We start from the raw sequence: 16,783 nt of genomic DNA, 5'->3' as shown, positions 1-16,783 counted from the left end.
AGTGAGCCGACTGTGGTGTAGGTAGGGGAAATTCGCTGTAGTTCACTATGGTGTGTTAAGTACGAGTTAATGGATAGGAATAGGGTAGAAGGATATAACAGTGGGAGAAGGAGAGAGAACAGTTCAAATATAAGATCAGTAGGAGGATGCACTGAAATAAAGTGGCATGGAAATGTGGAGACCCAGGAATCTTTGGTCTCCTTGGTTGCAGGATGCTGTGCAGAGAGCGAGAGTGTGGTCCATTGAAACACCTGAGTGTGCCAGTGACACATTGTTGGCTGTCAATACATTTATTTTCAGAATACTTAAGATTCAAATAGCTCCTCCAAAGGCAGCTTAGTGGCGGGCGTGTTGGTGAGTCGTCCAGCTCAGTGGCATGTGTGTTTCATGTTGGGAGTTTGGAAACCACATCTTCAGCAGGGCGGTGTCATGCAGGGTGGTGAACTGGAAGTATTGTTTTGCAGTCAGGACACCAGTGGTATGTTATGCTGCTTCACCCAGGTGGTCTGTAAGACACTGGAGTTCGCACCCAGGTCAGTGGCAAACAGCTCTGCCCCAGATGATGGTAGCTGCGCAGTAATATGCCCTAGCTTCCCAGTGAGAGATGGCCAGCACTATGGTAGTCGCTTACAGGTACAGCGAGGGGGGCAGCATGACTGTGCCTCTCCCAGGCTATGTGTGTGGCCAGCAGCTACCAGGTCACCCTAGATTGACCCCCAGTGGGATGCTGGTCGAAGACACTCTGATCTTCACATCAGAGGCAGCAGTATTCCATGGCAGTGGAGTGCGTCAGGCTGTCCTGCACCCCATCATTGAAGTCACGAGACAAATATTAGGCAGCACGTCATGGATTCATTGTAACTTACAAGATTCACACCAACAGACAACTGACTGCTGGCAACTGAAGAGCATTGAACATATTGTGTACTTCAGAAATTTCCTTGTGCTGATGACGTTATTAATCTGTGGCAATGAGTGAACTTGGCCCCCATTTCAAAGCTTGTTGGTGTTTTACACTTACACAAGTGAGAAAAGCTGGTGTTGGTTAGGAAGGAAGGGGGGACGAATCCAGATGGTATAGAAAGTGTCTCAGTGCTCGTTGTTTGATGCCACCTTCATATATACTAACATGGCCTTGCTGCCATCATACATTCCCCCAACATCATGCTGACTCCAAAATTATCGGTTTGTTTCTTATACCTTATAGGAAAGACCTTCTCATCCTGCCCAGTAATTCTCCCCTGACACAGGGTTTTGGGTGACTTTTCTGAATCCTTCCCATTTCCTAAACCTCATTACTCCTTTCTCTTTCATTCCTATTCCTTTCCCTTCAACCTTTCTGCCAGCAGGAGAAGCCAATGTCTCTGAAAGCTTGCAGATTTCTTTAACCTTTATGTATTTTTTCTGCTGCTGCGGTTGGATGAATTGTTTTTTATCTATACAGTTACATTATAAACTTGCATCTTGGCTAGGAAAAACCACAGTGAACCCTCTTATCTGGCAATATATGTATGGGCAGCTTGGAAAATTCTTACAGGGGCTCCCAAGATTCTTTACCATGGTATCTGGTTATTGCTGATAGTTTGGTAACTCTGAAGAAGCTCATCGTACAAAAGCATAGCATCTTGGCCTTTCGGTGATGATCAGTGTATAGTATAAAGCTCATCTAAAATTTCCAAGTCTCGTTTGTGAGACCCTGTCTGCCACTTGATTATATAAAGAGCTGTAATTACATTTCCTCTTTCTGTTGTCATTAATATGTGGTTTTTAGGGAGATTTATTCAGTCTTCTTGATGACTTTTTATATATGAATTTTCAGATCTTTCTTTTGTCTTTTGCCACTTAACTTGAAGTCATTGTAATTCTTAGTAACTTTCAGTTGTCAACTTCTTTCAGTACCACGAACGTATTTATGGCAATTTGAATTGCGAGATTAACATTTCAGATTAATAGTTTACTGTGCCAACTAATTATGGAACTCTTTCTGCCAGCTTAATGCCTAAACATTCAACAAATTAGTCTAAAACTCAGCAATGAAAGTAAATAGTAATAATAATAATAATAATAATAATAATAATAATAATAATAATAATGGCCCGGGAAAAGAATAGGCCTTCAGTATGTTCTGCCAGTCGTAGAAGGCGACGAAAAGAACAAACCACTAATAGGACTAACCCCCCTTTTAGTGTGATTAGTTGGTTCAGGACAGAACTAATGAAGCCTCGGACAAGCGCTGTCATGGTCTGGGACGACTCTTGAACCCTGTGCCCGTCCACAATGGTAACAACACTGCTAGCCACATGGAAAAGATTTAAATCCAGATAGAGGTGTTTTGCAGGATATGCTCCCTGCAACCACTCTAGAAGGAAAACAAAGACAGAGGATCAGATGGTCAGATGAAGTTAATCGACACCTCATGTTCTGTTATACCAAGCAACAAACTTAGGAACCAACACAACTGGATACCGGTCACAAGTATACGCAAAATTTATTACCAGATACCCAGAATTAAAATTTTGAACAGAACAAAGACTAACTGATCAGATTTGTGTAGTAATCAAAAATAACAGGATACCCCAGTCAGAATTAGAAAACGTCAAACAACAAGTACAACAAATACTGGAACAAAATAATGTGCTGTCAGAAGAAGAATAAAATACAGTAATGGACTCAAACATCCCAGAGCAAACAAACAAAGAACAACACACATCAATTAAACAATCAGAGGAAAATGAAATCTTAAGACAGCCACCAGCACAAGCACAAATAGAACATGAAGTGACACAAATGTTAGATATAGAAGAAAAATTTCAGTTGACATATATAGAATACAAAGACACAAATAGAGACATTAGACCATTCTTGCATAGACCACCAAATAACCCACAACAATAAAAACTATCAACACAATCATACACAACAAAATAAATGAAAATACAACTATGGAAGAGTTACAACTACTGGTTTATGTAGGAGCACTCACTACACTAAATATACACACTCGGCAGAGATCAGAACCAACCAACACACAGAAGATACCCACAAAACCAGCATGGCAACCCAGGCTGCAGATCAGAATAGAAAAACTGAGAAAAGACATCGGACAGCTAACACAATTTATAAGAAATGAAATATCAGACAAAAAATGAAAAAGGTTAGGTAAAATCTCACAACAAGAAGCGATAGAGCAATTAGATGAAAAGAAGCAGAAATTACAAGCATTAGCCAAATGGCTTAGAAGATACAAAAAAAGTGAAAATAGAAGGTAACAGTAGGTAAAATCTTACAACAAGAAGCGATAGAGCAATTTGATTAAAAGAAGCAGAAATTACAAGCATTGGCCAAACGACTTAGAAGATACAAAAAAAGTGAAAATAGAAGGAAACAAAACCAAACATTCAACACAAACCAAAAGAAATTTTACCAGACAATAGATAACACACACATTAAAATAGACAATCCACCAAACATAACAGAGATGTAACACTTCTGGAGCAACATATAGTCAAACCCGGTACAACATAACAGACATGCGCGGTGGATACAAGCAGAAACAGACACATACAAAACCACAGATGCCTGAAGTGATAATTTTGCAACGTGAAGTCACCCGAGCAATTAATTCTACGCACAATTGGAAAGGCCCTGGAAAAGATAAAATACTAAATTATTTAACAGTTACATTGCAGACCCATGCACATTCTCTGATACACTTACACAAGGAGTAACCTATCTGAAACCTAAAGATCAAGCAGACACAGCAAACCCAGCAAAATATCGCCCCATAACATGCCTACCAACAATATACAAAATATTAACTTCAGTCATTACGCAGAAATTAATGACACATACAACAAAGAACAAAATTATAAATGAAGAAGAAAAAGGCTGCTGCAAAGGAGCACGAGGATGTAAAGAGCAACTGATAATAGATGCAGAGGTGACATATCAAGCTAAAACTAAACAAAGGTCGCTACACTATGCATACATTGATTACCAAAAAGCTTTTGATAGTGTACCCCACTCATGGTTACTACAAATATTGGAAATATACAAAGTAGATCCTAAATTGATACAGTTCCTAAACATAGTAATGAAAAATTGAAAAACCACACTTAATATCCAAACAAATTCAAATAATATCACATCACGGCCAATACAGATTAAGCGTGGAATATACCAAGGAGACTCATTAAGCCCTTTCTGGTTCTGCCTTGCTCTGAACCCACTATACAACATGCTAAATAATACAAATTATGGATATAATATTACTGGAACATACCAACAGAAAATCACACATTTGCTATACATGGATGATCTAAAACTACTGGCAGCAACAAATCAACAACTCAACCAATTACTAAAGATAACAGAAGTATTCAGCAATGATATAAATATGGCTTTTGGAACAGACAAATGTAACAAAAATAGCATAGTCAAGGGAAAACACATTAAACAAGAAGATTACATATTGGATAACCACAGCGACTGCATATAAGCGATGGAAAAAACAGATGCCTATATCTAGGATACAGACAAAAATAGAAATAGATAATACAAATATTAAAGAAGAACTAAAAGAAAAATATAGACAAAGACTAACAAAAATACTGAAAACATATTTGACAGCAAGAAACAAAACAAAAGCTATAAATACCTATGTTATACCAGTATTGACCTATTCATTTGGAGTAGTGAAATGGAGTAACACAGAACTAGAAGCACTCAATACAGTTACACGATCACAATGACACAAATATAGAATACATCACATACATTCAGCAACAGAAAGATTCACATTAAGCAGAAAGGAAGGAGGAAGGGGATTTATCGACATAAAAAACCTACATTATGGACAGGTAGAAAATTTAAGAATATTCTTTCTAGAATGAGCAGAAACTAGCAAAATACACAAAGCAATCACTCATATAAATACATCGGCTACACCACTGCAATTTCATAACCACTTCTACAACCCTTTAGATCACATAACATCAACAGATACGAAGAAAGTAAATCGGAAAAAGAAAACACTACATGACAAGCACCCGTATCATCTAACACAGCCACACATCGATCAAGACGCATCCAACACATGGCTAAGAAAAGGCAATATATACAGAGAGACGGAAGGATTCATGATTGCAATACAGGATCAAACAATAAACACCAGATATTACAGCAAGCATATTATTAAAGATCCCAATACCACAACAGATAAATGCGGACTTTGCAAACAACAAATAGAAACAGTAGATCACATCACAAGCGGATGTACAATACTAGCAAATACAGAATACACCAGAAGTCATGACAATGTAGCAAAAATAATACATCAACAACTTGCCATACAACATAAACGAATAAAACAACACATTCCGCCATAAAAGTGTGCACCAAAAATGTACTGGGGAATGATGAATACAAATTATACTGGAACAGAACCATTATAACAGATAAAACACCACCACATAACAAACCTGACACCATACTCACCAATAAAAAGAAGAAATTAACACAACTAATCAAAATATCCATACCCAATACAACAAATACACAGAAGAAAACAGGAGAAAAAAATTGAAAATTACATCCAACTGGCTGAGGAAGTCAAGGACATGTGGCATCAGGATAAAGTTAAGATTATACCAATTATACTATCAACTACAGAACGCAATACAGCTAGATCCAAACGTATATATACAAGTACAGAAATCTGTAATTATTGATACATGTTCAATTACCCGAAAGTTCCTAAATGCAATGTAACATATAAGGAAGTCCCGCTTGATCAGGTTCCGCATCACTTTCCATTTTTATCTAAAAATAAAAATGATGTGACTTACCAAACGAAAGCGCTGGCAGGTCGATAGACACACAAACAAAAACAAACATACACACAAAATTCAAGCTTTCGCAACTAACGGTTGCTTCGTCACCAAAGAGGGAAGGAGACGGAAAGACGAAAGGTTGTGGGTTTTAAGGGAGAGGGTAAGGAGTCATTCCAATCCCGGGAGCGGAAAGACTTACCTTAGGGGGGAAAAGAGACAGGTATACGCACACACGCACACATATCCATCCACACATATACAGACACAAGCAGACATATTCAAAGGCAAAGAGTTTGGGCAGAGATGTCAGTCGAGGCGGAAGTGCAGAGACAAAGATGTTGTTGAATGACAGGTGAGGTATGAGTGGCGGCAACTTGAAATTAACGGAGATTGAGGCCGAGTGGATAACGGGAAGAGAGGATATATTGAAGGGCAAGTTCCCATATCCGGAGTTCGGATAGGTTGGTGTTGGTGGGAAGTATCCAGATAACTCGGACGGTGTAACACTGTGCCAAGATGTGCTGGCCGTGCACCAAGGCATGTTTAGCCACAGGATGATCCTCATTACCAACAAACACTGTCTGCCTGTGTCCATTCATGCGAATGGACAGTTTGTTGCTGGCCATTCCCACATAGAATGCGTCACAGTGTAGGCAGGTCAATTGGTAAATCACGTGGGTGCTTTCACACGTGGCTCTGCCTTTGATCGTGTACACCTTCCGGGTAGCAGGACTGGAGTAGGTGGTGGTGGGAGGGTGCATGGGACAGGTTTTACACCGGGGGCGGTTACAAGGGTAGGAGCCAGAGGGTAGGGAAGGTGGTTTGGGGATTTCATAGGGATGAACTAAGAGGTTACGAAGGTTAGGTGGACAGCGGAAAGACACTCTTGGTGGAGTGGGGAGGATTTCATGAAGGATGGATCTTATTTCAGGGTAGGATTTGAGGAAGTCGTATCCCTGCTGGGAAGCCACATTTAGAGTCTGATCCAGTCCCGGAAAGTATCCTGTCACAAGTTGGGCACTTTTGCAGCTCTCCTGTGGGAGGTTCTGGGTTTGAGGGGATGAGGAAGCGGCTGTGGTTATTTGCTTCTGTACCAGGTCGGGAGGGTAGTTGCGGGATGCGAAAGCTGTTATCAGGTTCTTGGTGTAATGGTTCAGGGATTCCGGACTGGAGCAGATTCATTTGCCAGAAGACCTAGGCTGTAAGGAAGGGACCGTTTGATATGGAATGGGTGGCAGCTGTCATAATGGAGGTGCTGTTGCTTGTTGGTGGGTTTGATGTGGACGGACGCGTGAAGCTGGTCGTTGGACAGGTGGAGGTCAACGTCAAGGAAAGGGGCATGGGATTTGGAGTAGGACCAGGTGACTCTGATGGAACCTGGACGTGCGGTATATTTGTGTATAAGGAAGTGGCATCAGTGGTTACAAGGATGGTTTCCGGGGGTAACAGATTGGGTAAGGATTCCAGGCGTTCGAGGAAGTGGTTGGTGTATTTGATGAAGGATGGGAAACTGCATGTAATGGGTTTAAGGTGTTGATCTACGTAGGCAGAGATACGTTCTGTGGGGGCTTGGTAACCAGCTACAATGGGGCGGCCGAGATGATTGGGTTTGTGAATTTTAGGAAGAAGGTAGAAGGTAGGGGTGCAGGGTGTCGTTGGGGTCAGGAGGTTGGTGGAGTCAGGTGAAAGGTTTTGTAGGGGGCCTAAGGTTCTGAGGATTCCTTGGAGCTCCGCCTGGACATCAGGAATGGGATTACCTTGGCAAACTTTGTGTGTGGTGTTGTCTGCAAGCTGACGCAGTCCCTCAGCCACATACTCCCGACGATCAAGGACCGTGGTTATGGAACCCTTGTCCGCTGGAAGAATGACGATGGATCGGTCAGCCTTCAGATCACGGATAGCCTGGATAGGAAGAGGAGGTGGGCCCCGCTGTGATGGAGGAAGGAACTGTTCCAGGCAGGGTTAAATTTTTATAGTGTCTTGGGTAGTTGGATCATTAGGAGTAGGATTAGGATCACTTTTCTTCGTGGCAAAGTGATATCCATTTTTAACCAGACATAACGTCTGAGAAAGGAAATAAATAATAATAATATCAACAACAACAACAACAAACAACATAGACATTGAAGTCTGTGGATTCAAACAAGAGTTCAACCATTTCTGAAGAATTGTGCTCATACGTGTATAATGTTGTCTATCTGATGGTCGTGTTCTTACTGCTGGCATATAAAATGAGCAACCACCGTATTGTTGTCAATGTTTTTGGTGGTTTCACTTCAGGCGCACAAGAAAAATATTAACATAAACGTTGGTGATCACTATTTTATGGTCATTAGGCTGTGTTCTATGTCATGTTTCTGTGCCTGACATCAAGTCTCTTATAATGCTGGAGACATCATTAGAAACTACAAACACATAGTCAGTTGATTTTCAAGCTTCAACAAACCTATATTGTTTAACTGCATAGGCTTCTGGAGCCAGAGTCAGTTTACTTAAACATTTTCTGAGTATTGCACTGCATCATAATGTAAAAAACTATACTGCCAAAACCAAGTCAGCCATGCTTACAGTGACCTTCTGGGTTCTACTGATGGGCACTTTAACTGTGAGGAGATACTTATACTTTGTCATAGCTGCTTGCTGACCATGACGTTATGTCATAACTTTAAAAAATCAAAGTTTTGCTTGGTCGTTTGAGGTAGAAGGAGTGAGAACTGCACTGTAATAGGTTGAAATGATGGAAGGAGTGGGCATCTGCTGTTGTTGATTTGCTTCTTGCATTGTTTATTGTGATTGTTGCTCATTGGTGAATGAAGCATGAGCTCCTGTGTTCCTCTTGCTGTATGGAGGTCACCCAGCAGCAGTTACTTGGTGGTATCGCTTGTTAAACCTGCATACTGGCTAAGCACCCAGCTTTGATGAAATGCAAAATTAGAGAAGCCATAGAAATAGTAAAACACCATACGGTGAACAGAGAGAATGGATACAAGCTTGTCCCATCCTGGTTGCCAGCCATCAGCATCCAACAGGCTACACCAGATACAAGTAACGCGAACACTACTGGTGAGTAACTGCTTCCATGTAATCTGCATCCAGCAAGTGGGAAACAGGCCCCCCCGCCCCACTCACCAATGGGCACCAATCGTAGCAAACAAAGCAAGAAATGATATGCCTTGGCAGATCCACAGTCCGTCCACTACATCAACCTATTATAATAAAGTTCTCACTCCTTATGCCTCAAATGACCAATCAAAACTTTGATCTTTTAAAATTATGATGGAAGTCATGTTCAGTGACTGACAATGACAAAATATAAGTGACTCCTCATAGCTAAAGCACATCAGTAGACCCAGAAGGAGGCCACTATAACCATGGCTGAAATGTTGGTTTCTCCAGTACAGTTTTTTACATTAAGACGCAGTATGATACTTGGAAAATTTTTATGTCAGACCTATATTGTATGATTAGTGTGAATTATCCAAGCATAAATGACTGACTAAAATGTCAGTTTTAAGCAATGTGTTGGTGCAGCTAACATGACAGTGCAATATCCACACAATGATTTGCATAATTTGGCTGATGACACAGATAACTAAAACTGAAGTAACATTTGATTTATAAAAGCAGTTATACTCTGAATAATGTGTCAGAGTTCTGCAACATGTAGCCATTCATTTAAAAAAAATAAATATTCATTTGCATTTCATTTGAGGCCATAAAATGTTTGGGGTATTCTCCACATGTTTTAAGAAGGCAAAGCAAATTCTTACTTCACCCAATGTATATCTTGAGATCTTCTCAGCACAGTTGTCTCCAGGTTTTACGCATTCTCTTCCAAGCTGTTCATTGCATGCTCCTTGTGGCTTCTTGGAGAGGTTATTAAGCAATAACTCATAGGCAGAAACACCTGATACAAGATACATAGTTTCTTTTGCTTCTTGGTGAAATGTAGACTGTGTAATTGATGCCAAAGTCTTGATGGAGGGGACAGGGGGGGGGGGGGGGGGAATGCATCTCTGGATATTAATCTGTGAACAAGGTATCTCACAGATCTATGTTTGACTAATCCTTTGATTCTTTCAAAAATCTTAGGAAAATATAACTTTAACATACATCTGTATGTTCTAGCTTGTGTGTCTGAATATGGACTGACAAGACTCGCAAGTGTTAGCAGACAGCTGTAATTTATGGGTGAGTGCTCAAGGTACTGGATTGTGAGAAGACTATGGTGAAGGAAGTGTTGTTCAACAAACTGGGCTTGGTGAAAATGACTTCAAACTACAGTGTAACCGCACTTTTACGTTCCTGGAAATAACGTTTTCCTGCTGTTTATGGTCCCGTCATATTTCCTATGCCCACAATGTTAATATGCACCTGATTTTGTGTCAACATATCTAGAATTTTCCCGCAATTTATGTATTACGAAAAAAAACGTTTGTGGAGAAAATATGATACTGGCATGATGTTGGCGTTCCAGTAGTGTTTACAAATATTAAGTGGTTAAGTTTCTTGATACCAGGGCACTCTATTCAGTAGATTTGAACCGCTAAACGAGTAAAAGTTGTAACCATTCATGCCATATCTCCCGCCACTGCCAAGCTCTACTTGGTGTAGTGGCTGATGAGAGTAACTAGGTTTGTTCAAATGAAGATATCATGACCAATCACAATCATTTCCAAACTGCCTCTACTGCGCAAATGCAGTTTCACAATTGTTGTGATCATCGTGACATCTTTGTCTAACCATATTTAGCGTGTTTCCATGTATGGCTACGTGGAGTGCTAGTTAACACCATCATTCACTTTGCTTTGCTCAAATATTGTTAGTGTAAACACAGTGTCGGTTATATATTTTATTCATGCTGAGTAAAGCGCGTTTTGAGGATTTTATACTCATTGTCGAGTGCAGTATTTATGTACGTACTTTTTGTGATGTTACACAAAAAAACTGTGTGTGTGTGTGTGTGTGTGTGTGTGTGTGTGTGTGTGTTTGTGTGTGGGGGTGGGGAGATGGTTTCTACATAACTGATGAGGCACAGTAGCTGATAACTTCAAAAAGACCCCTTAAATGCAAGATATGCAGAATAACACACATTCAGACACCATACAAATACTTATTTACATATTTGCACTTGACAACGAGAAAACATTCTCAAAATGTGTTGTGCTAAGCATGAAAAAATATGTACTAGTGCAGTATTTCATTATTTAAATAATGAATAACTGCTGCAGGCTTTCAAAAGCATCGATTATTTTTGAAATTGAGTCAAACGTTTGTACTTCCCAGACAGTTATCAGTTCCAGTTACATCAGCTGTTTTTGTAAGATTATAAACCTTCATTAGATAGTAAAAGAGTCCCTGACAAGTCTTTTGATGCCTACTATGTACATAAATCATACATAAAGTACAAGGGTGTATCATATATCTAACTTTTAAAGCTTAGAAGGTTTTTCCCACATTTTACATTTTCCCGCATTTTACACCATTTTCTTAAAGTCCCATGAGAAGCAGTGCTTCACGGTAGCTTTTGTTGATGAAATATTTGGTGTTCTGACCCTGAATTGCAACAAACCATAGAACATTCTTCTGAGTTGGATTGTAAATCTGTTTTTTTAGATCATGAAGGCGAATGACAGAAAAAATGTCACTCATCTCCCCTCATACTGCCCCTTTAGTTAATCCCTTTCCCCAGTTTTTTTGGACGAGAATCTCAGGAAAGATTCAGATAAGTGCCTGTCAATTTCTTTCTGTACTGTCAGCAGCTATGACGTTAAATATTGACCTTCAGCTGCAGAATCAATTGTATCAAGGATCTGTTGACATGCTCCAAATATAGAGATTTTTGTTCTTTCAGTTTTGATGGTTTAGTGTACCCTGATGACAAATCGAATAATGATGCTAAAAATTGTAATATAGGCTCTTATTAACAGTAGTAGGAATCCAAAAGTATGCTGAATGGTTTGAAAGGAACATTAACCAAACATAAAAAGTGGCTATGAAGATCAACTTTCATCTGAATTCTGTAAACCATTAATACATCATATACATGCCCAGTATTCATCTTACTTAAAATTTGTGCTGACAGCTAATGAATTGCTGTGGAAGACCTCTTTTGATATAAAATCATTGTGATAAAATTCAATTATTCTTCAACCTTTTAAAATGATAAAGTGTCTCTTTTTGCACTGTTTGGTGACTGAACAAAATACTGAAGTAATGTTAATTATGAAATGTTATTTGTCTGCAGTATAATTGTTTTGTACATCATTCATGTATTTGCTGGCCAAAATTGTGTAGTAGTACAGAAAATAAACTAAATGTTGATAGTTAAAAGTAGTATGGTATGGAAGCGAAAACAAAAAAAAAAAAAAGACGCCTACAAACTGTGAACCCAGATTCAACATAATTGATTGGACAAGGAACTGAATGCGAATCTGTTGCTGAAAATAACAGTTAATGAGTTGAAGATCAACATCAGGATAATCACAATGACATAGACTTAAGAACTTACATAGTGGAAGTTTGTTATAAGCCAGAATTGGCATTGGGAATGGCCCCTTCTGAATGGTCACTGCATTGAATTATATTACCGCACTCAACTATTTCTTGTCCCACCTCACTTGTTCTGAAGGAGTCTTACTGGGGTTGTGTTAAATGTAGGCATGTTGTTCATACTTGATGCAAAGTATGCATATGTTGTGAAAATAATTGGACATTTCTGTAGTATATGTATAGAAGTACATGAAGTTATTGAGTTCATTGTTTTGCGTGCCACTCATTAAAGAAAAAGATTTCTTTAGCATACAATGTGGTTTATCAGAAGGCAGATTTTCCAAGGATACAGTAGTCTATAAATAAAAGCATCGCAGGGATATACTTCAGCATCACACGTGAGGATACTGTCAATAAACAGACAAAACATTGGTTTTATTTTACTTTTGTTTAACAATACATTATTGCCACATGTGAAGAAAGATAACATACAGTAACACAGTTTACATTTAGTGTTCGAGTCCATTTACAAAGGCAAAATATAAAATTGTCATATAATTCATTGTATGGCCTTAAGTATCTTAAATGTAAATTCATGATGGAAGTAGAAGACTTCAAGGTGGTGGTACTGGCTGGCATGAAGAAATTTTTCTGACATTTGTAGTGATATTATTCTCAGGCGATACTTTATGTATGTTAAATGTCCCACGATGCACAGTGGTTTGAATCCTAAATTAAATCGCAGGTTTGCTGTTAACTAGCTGAGTTGTTTCATTAAGAGGTGTGAGAAAGGCAAAAGCATTGTAACAGTTAGACCAGCTTCATCTCTGAATTCCTAGATACCACTGACCACTTACTTTGGGCTCAGTAGGCACTTATACCTCTTTAATGCCCAATTGAAATTTTTTAAGGACTCTGAAATGTACATAGGAATAATTTTGTACACTAATTAGTGCTTGCTGCATACATTAACATGAGTGAAAATATAATTGTGATTGGTGGGATGTTGTTTACAATCACATATTTTTTAAATTTAGATATAGTGAAGATGGTTGCTGCTGAATGGGAAAAAGCCGATCAAGGTGTGCGTGACTCCTTGCAACGCAAATTCCATGAAGAGATGATGGAGTATGCAGAAGAGTATACACACTACCAGAATAAACTGACAGATAAGCAGCGGCAAGCTCTCCGTGAAGCTAAAGACCAGAAAGTGAGAGAGAAGAGAAAGAAACTTATTCAGAAGGTAGCTTTCTGATTGTCACACTGTTTTTACACTGTCATTATGTGGATCATGTGTGAAATTGTTAAGATAACATACAGCAAATATAGATATGGTATTATAAGCATAGTGATAGATTATTAACATTTGCTTTTTATGAAGCTTGCTGTCACTTGTGTGGCAAATTATTTCTGCTTTTATTAATTTTCCAGTAGGTAAAATTTCTGTCCCTCCTTTCATTCTTCATCTGAACTTCAAACTCAGACGAAAATAGATAAATTTCAACAATAAAAGGAACAATTAGAAGATTTGCGTATTGCAAGAAAAAGAGATATGGATAAGTAGTCATGAAAGTGTGCTAAATAGCTGTGCATACTGAAGTGATTGGTTGTACTATGCTAAATTAGAGTACACAAAAAACATGACAAAGCCTTATTTTTGCTCAGCCCAAAGTTTTTTCTGTAAACAAAGGAAAGTGGGATGGATTGAGTTATTGGAAGGATAAGTTATTCAGAAAGTTTATGTGGAAGAAAGAAAAGGAGCAGTGCCATCCAACAAATTGTTGTCTTCCTGATATCCAGTAAAATGACATTGACAAGAAGATATACAGCTAGTTGCAGAACATAAAAATGATAAAAAAGCAATTGAAAGAAAGGAGTGGAAATGTGAGAAGTTTAAGAGGTGTAAGGACGATTGATAAATGGGAAGGTTGAAACGGAGGTAGGATGTAGCTGAAATTTTGCTTAGACCAAGGGATTAAAGATACATTGTGAAAAAAGAGAAAAACAACCTTCAGTTGATGAGATTAAGACCAGAAAGACTAAGAAAGTCACATATCCAGTAATGAGCAATCTGTGATGTGAAGATCAGATGCACTGATGGTATATTAGTAAGCCTAAGCTCTGGAAGAAGTGAGTATGTTCCTACTGTTGTATGCCATAGTATGATCACCTTAGCTGCATCATACACTAATGAGACAAACATTATGAGTACCACCTACCGTGAAATCAACTGCTATCTTGAAACTTCCTGGCAGGTTAAAACTGTGTGCCCGACCGAGACTCGAACTCGGGACCTCTGCCTTTCGCGGGCAAGTGCTCTACCAACTGAGCTACAGAAGCACGACTCACGCCCGGTACTCACAGCTTTACTTCTGCCAGTATCCGTCTCCTACCTACCAAAGCTGTGAGTACCGGGCGTGAGTCGTGCTTCGGTAGCTCAGTTGGTAGAGCACTTACCCGCGAAAGGCAGAGGTCCCAAGTTCGAGTCTTGGTCGGGCACACAGTTTTAATCTGCCAGGAAGTTTCCGCTGCAGAGTGAAAATCTCATTTTGGAAACTGCTATCTTGTGAGGCTGCAGGCAAGTGATGCAGAAAAAGCAAGTAAGCTGTATAAGCTCTATATGGGGAATCATTCTAGCTACAATACAGGCCACAAACTGGGAAATCCACTGGTATAATTGCCCTTGATAGAGGACACATTGTTGTAGTTCACCAACTGGAAATGAGCGCTTCCGAAAAAGTGAAGCTATATGCTTGTTTCTGTCATGAGCATCTATAGAAAGTTGTTGAAGAATGGGGTACCTTTAGGAAGTAACAATGTGTTAGATGTGTACACCTCCGCATACAGTTCAGTTCACCATAGCAGATAACCCCTACATATTCTCTTGTTGATCCAATGAGTGCAGTGAGCATGGGATGACTTGTTGAATCCATGTTATGTAGAAGCAATGCTGTACTGCATTCTAAATATGGACCAACACACTATTAAGCAGGCAGTTGTAATGTTTTGATGTATCAGTGTATCTACAGTACAGTCCATGTGTCTGTGCCTCTGTAAAGTGATTTTTGTTTATCATACCAATGTTGAGTGTTGTTTGTGCACGAGTTGATATATTATTTGAATTAGTGCTTCTTTCTTGATTTACTCAACTAAATTTCAAGTGATTTTTTACAATTTTTCTGAATTGTTTTTGCAACATTTATCTTTTTTGTTTTGACAAATACTCCCTCTAAGAGATTAGTCCGGTTATTGGTATAAAACATCACCCCTTTCTCTTGGTTTTGTATTATCCTAATTGCTTGTTTTGACAAAGTGCTACGCAGTCAATCATTAACTAAATAGGGAGACACTTTTGTTCTGTATTTTTATGTAAGTGAAGTGAATATGCTACAAAACAAGAAGAAACAAGGGAGAAAACAATTGTGGAGATACAACTAAAACAGGAACATTCCCAGGTGTAAGTAAATGATCTTGACGAAACTTGCTGGGTATCAAGAGGTGTCCAAATAATACAGTTTAAATTCTAAGGGGTAAAAAACACCCCAAAGATAATTTGGCATATTAGGTTTAGAGGGAATATCTTTGAAACCATGATGTGTAAAAAAGTGTTTCATAGAAAAGTTGAAATGTAATTAACATTCTTGAAAACTGTATAATCAACTTTTATAATTACTTACAATTTTGCAAACTAACCCGCCATCATTAACAAATTATAAATTTTTTTTAACTTTAGTTACAAATTAACTTAAAGAAGCTTTCACGCCACCTCAGTTCATGTGTAATGAAACTGGTTTCTGAAATCCCTTTTTGGAAAATAAGTTGTACACCCTGTGGTATCATAGTATTTTCACATAAGTAATTAAAATATTTAAACATTCATTATTATCTGGATTATTTGTTTTACTTACTTTTTCATTTTCTAAATTGTTATTTTATGTTTTAAATTCAAGTATTTTGTATTTTAGTTTATCGTTTCACGTGAGTATTTTGTTAACAGAAACTAATAACCAACTCATTCTTCTTACACAAAATCATTAAAATAATGTTTATCTCTAACGTAATGTTTAAAACTTAAGAAAATTCGGGACGGGATGTAACAATATTATGAAAAGGAAGGTTGCTACTTGCCATACATCGGAGATGCTGAGTCGCAGATAGACATAACAAAAAGACTCACAAATAAAGTTTCGGACATTAAGGCCTTTGTCAACAATAGAGGACACACACACACACACACACACACACACACACACACACACACACACATTCATTTGTGTGTGTCTGTCTCATTAATTATTGACAAAGGCATTAATGGCCTAAAGCTTTATTTGTGACAGTGTTTTAGTTGTGCATATCTGCGACTCAGCATCTCCACTATATAGTGAGTTGCAACTTTCTTTTCATAATATTGTTTAAAACATAACATTTTTTTTTACACCATGCAGATAAAAAGAACTAAT

At 38.5% G+C, this 16,783-nt stretch overlaps 1 protein-coding gene across 2 annotated transcripts in view; it reads left to right on the top strand.

The window, feature by feature from the left end:
- LOC126320067 (transcription factor A, mitochondrial) overlaps positions 1–16,783 on the top strand; it is a 91,872-nt gene that overhangs the window by 17,690 nt on the left and 57,399 nt on the right. For both annotated transcript variants that reach the window (XM_049993749.1, XM_049993751.1), the window contains exon 3: positions 13,361–13,566. In XM_049993749.1, the coding sequence (XP_049849706.1) occupies positions 13,361–13,566 (206 nt within the window). The remainder of the gene's footprint in view (positions 1–13,360; positions 13,567–16,783) is intronic.

This window comes from Schistocerca gregaria, chromosome 2, assembly GCF_023897955.1.
Source record: "Schistocerca gregaria isolate iqSchGreg1 chromosome 2, iqSchGreg1.2, whole genome shotgun sequence".
Taxonomy (NCBI): domain Eukaryota; kingdom Metazoa; phylum Arthropoda; class Insecta; order Orthoptera; family Acrididae; genus Schistocerca; species Schistocerca gregaria.
This window is presented reverse-complemented; position numbering and strand designations above follow the sequence as displayed.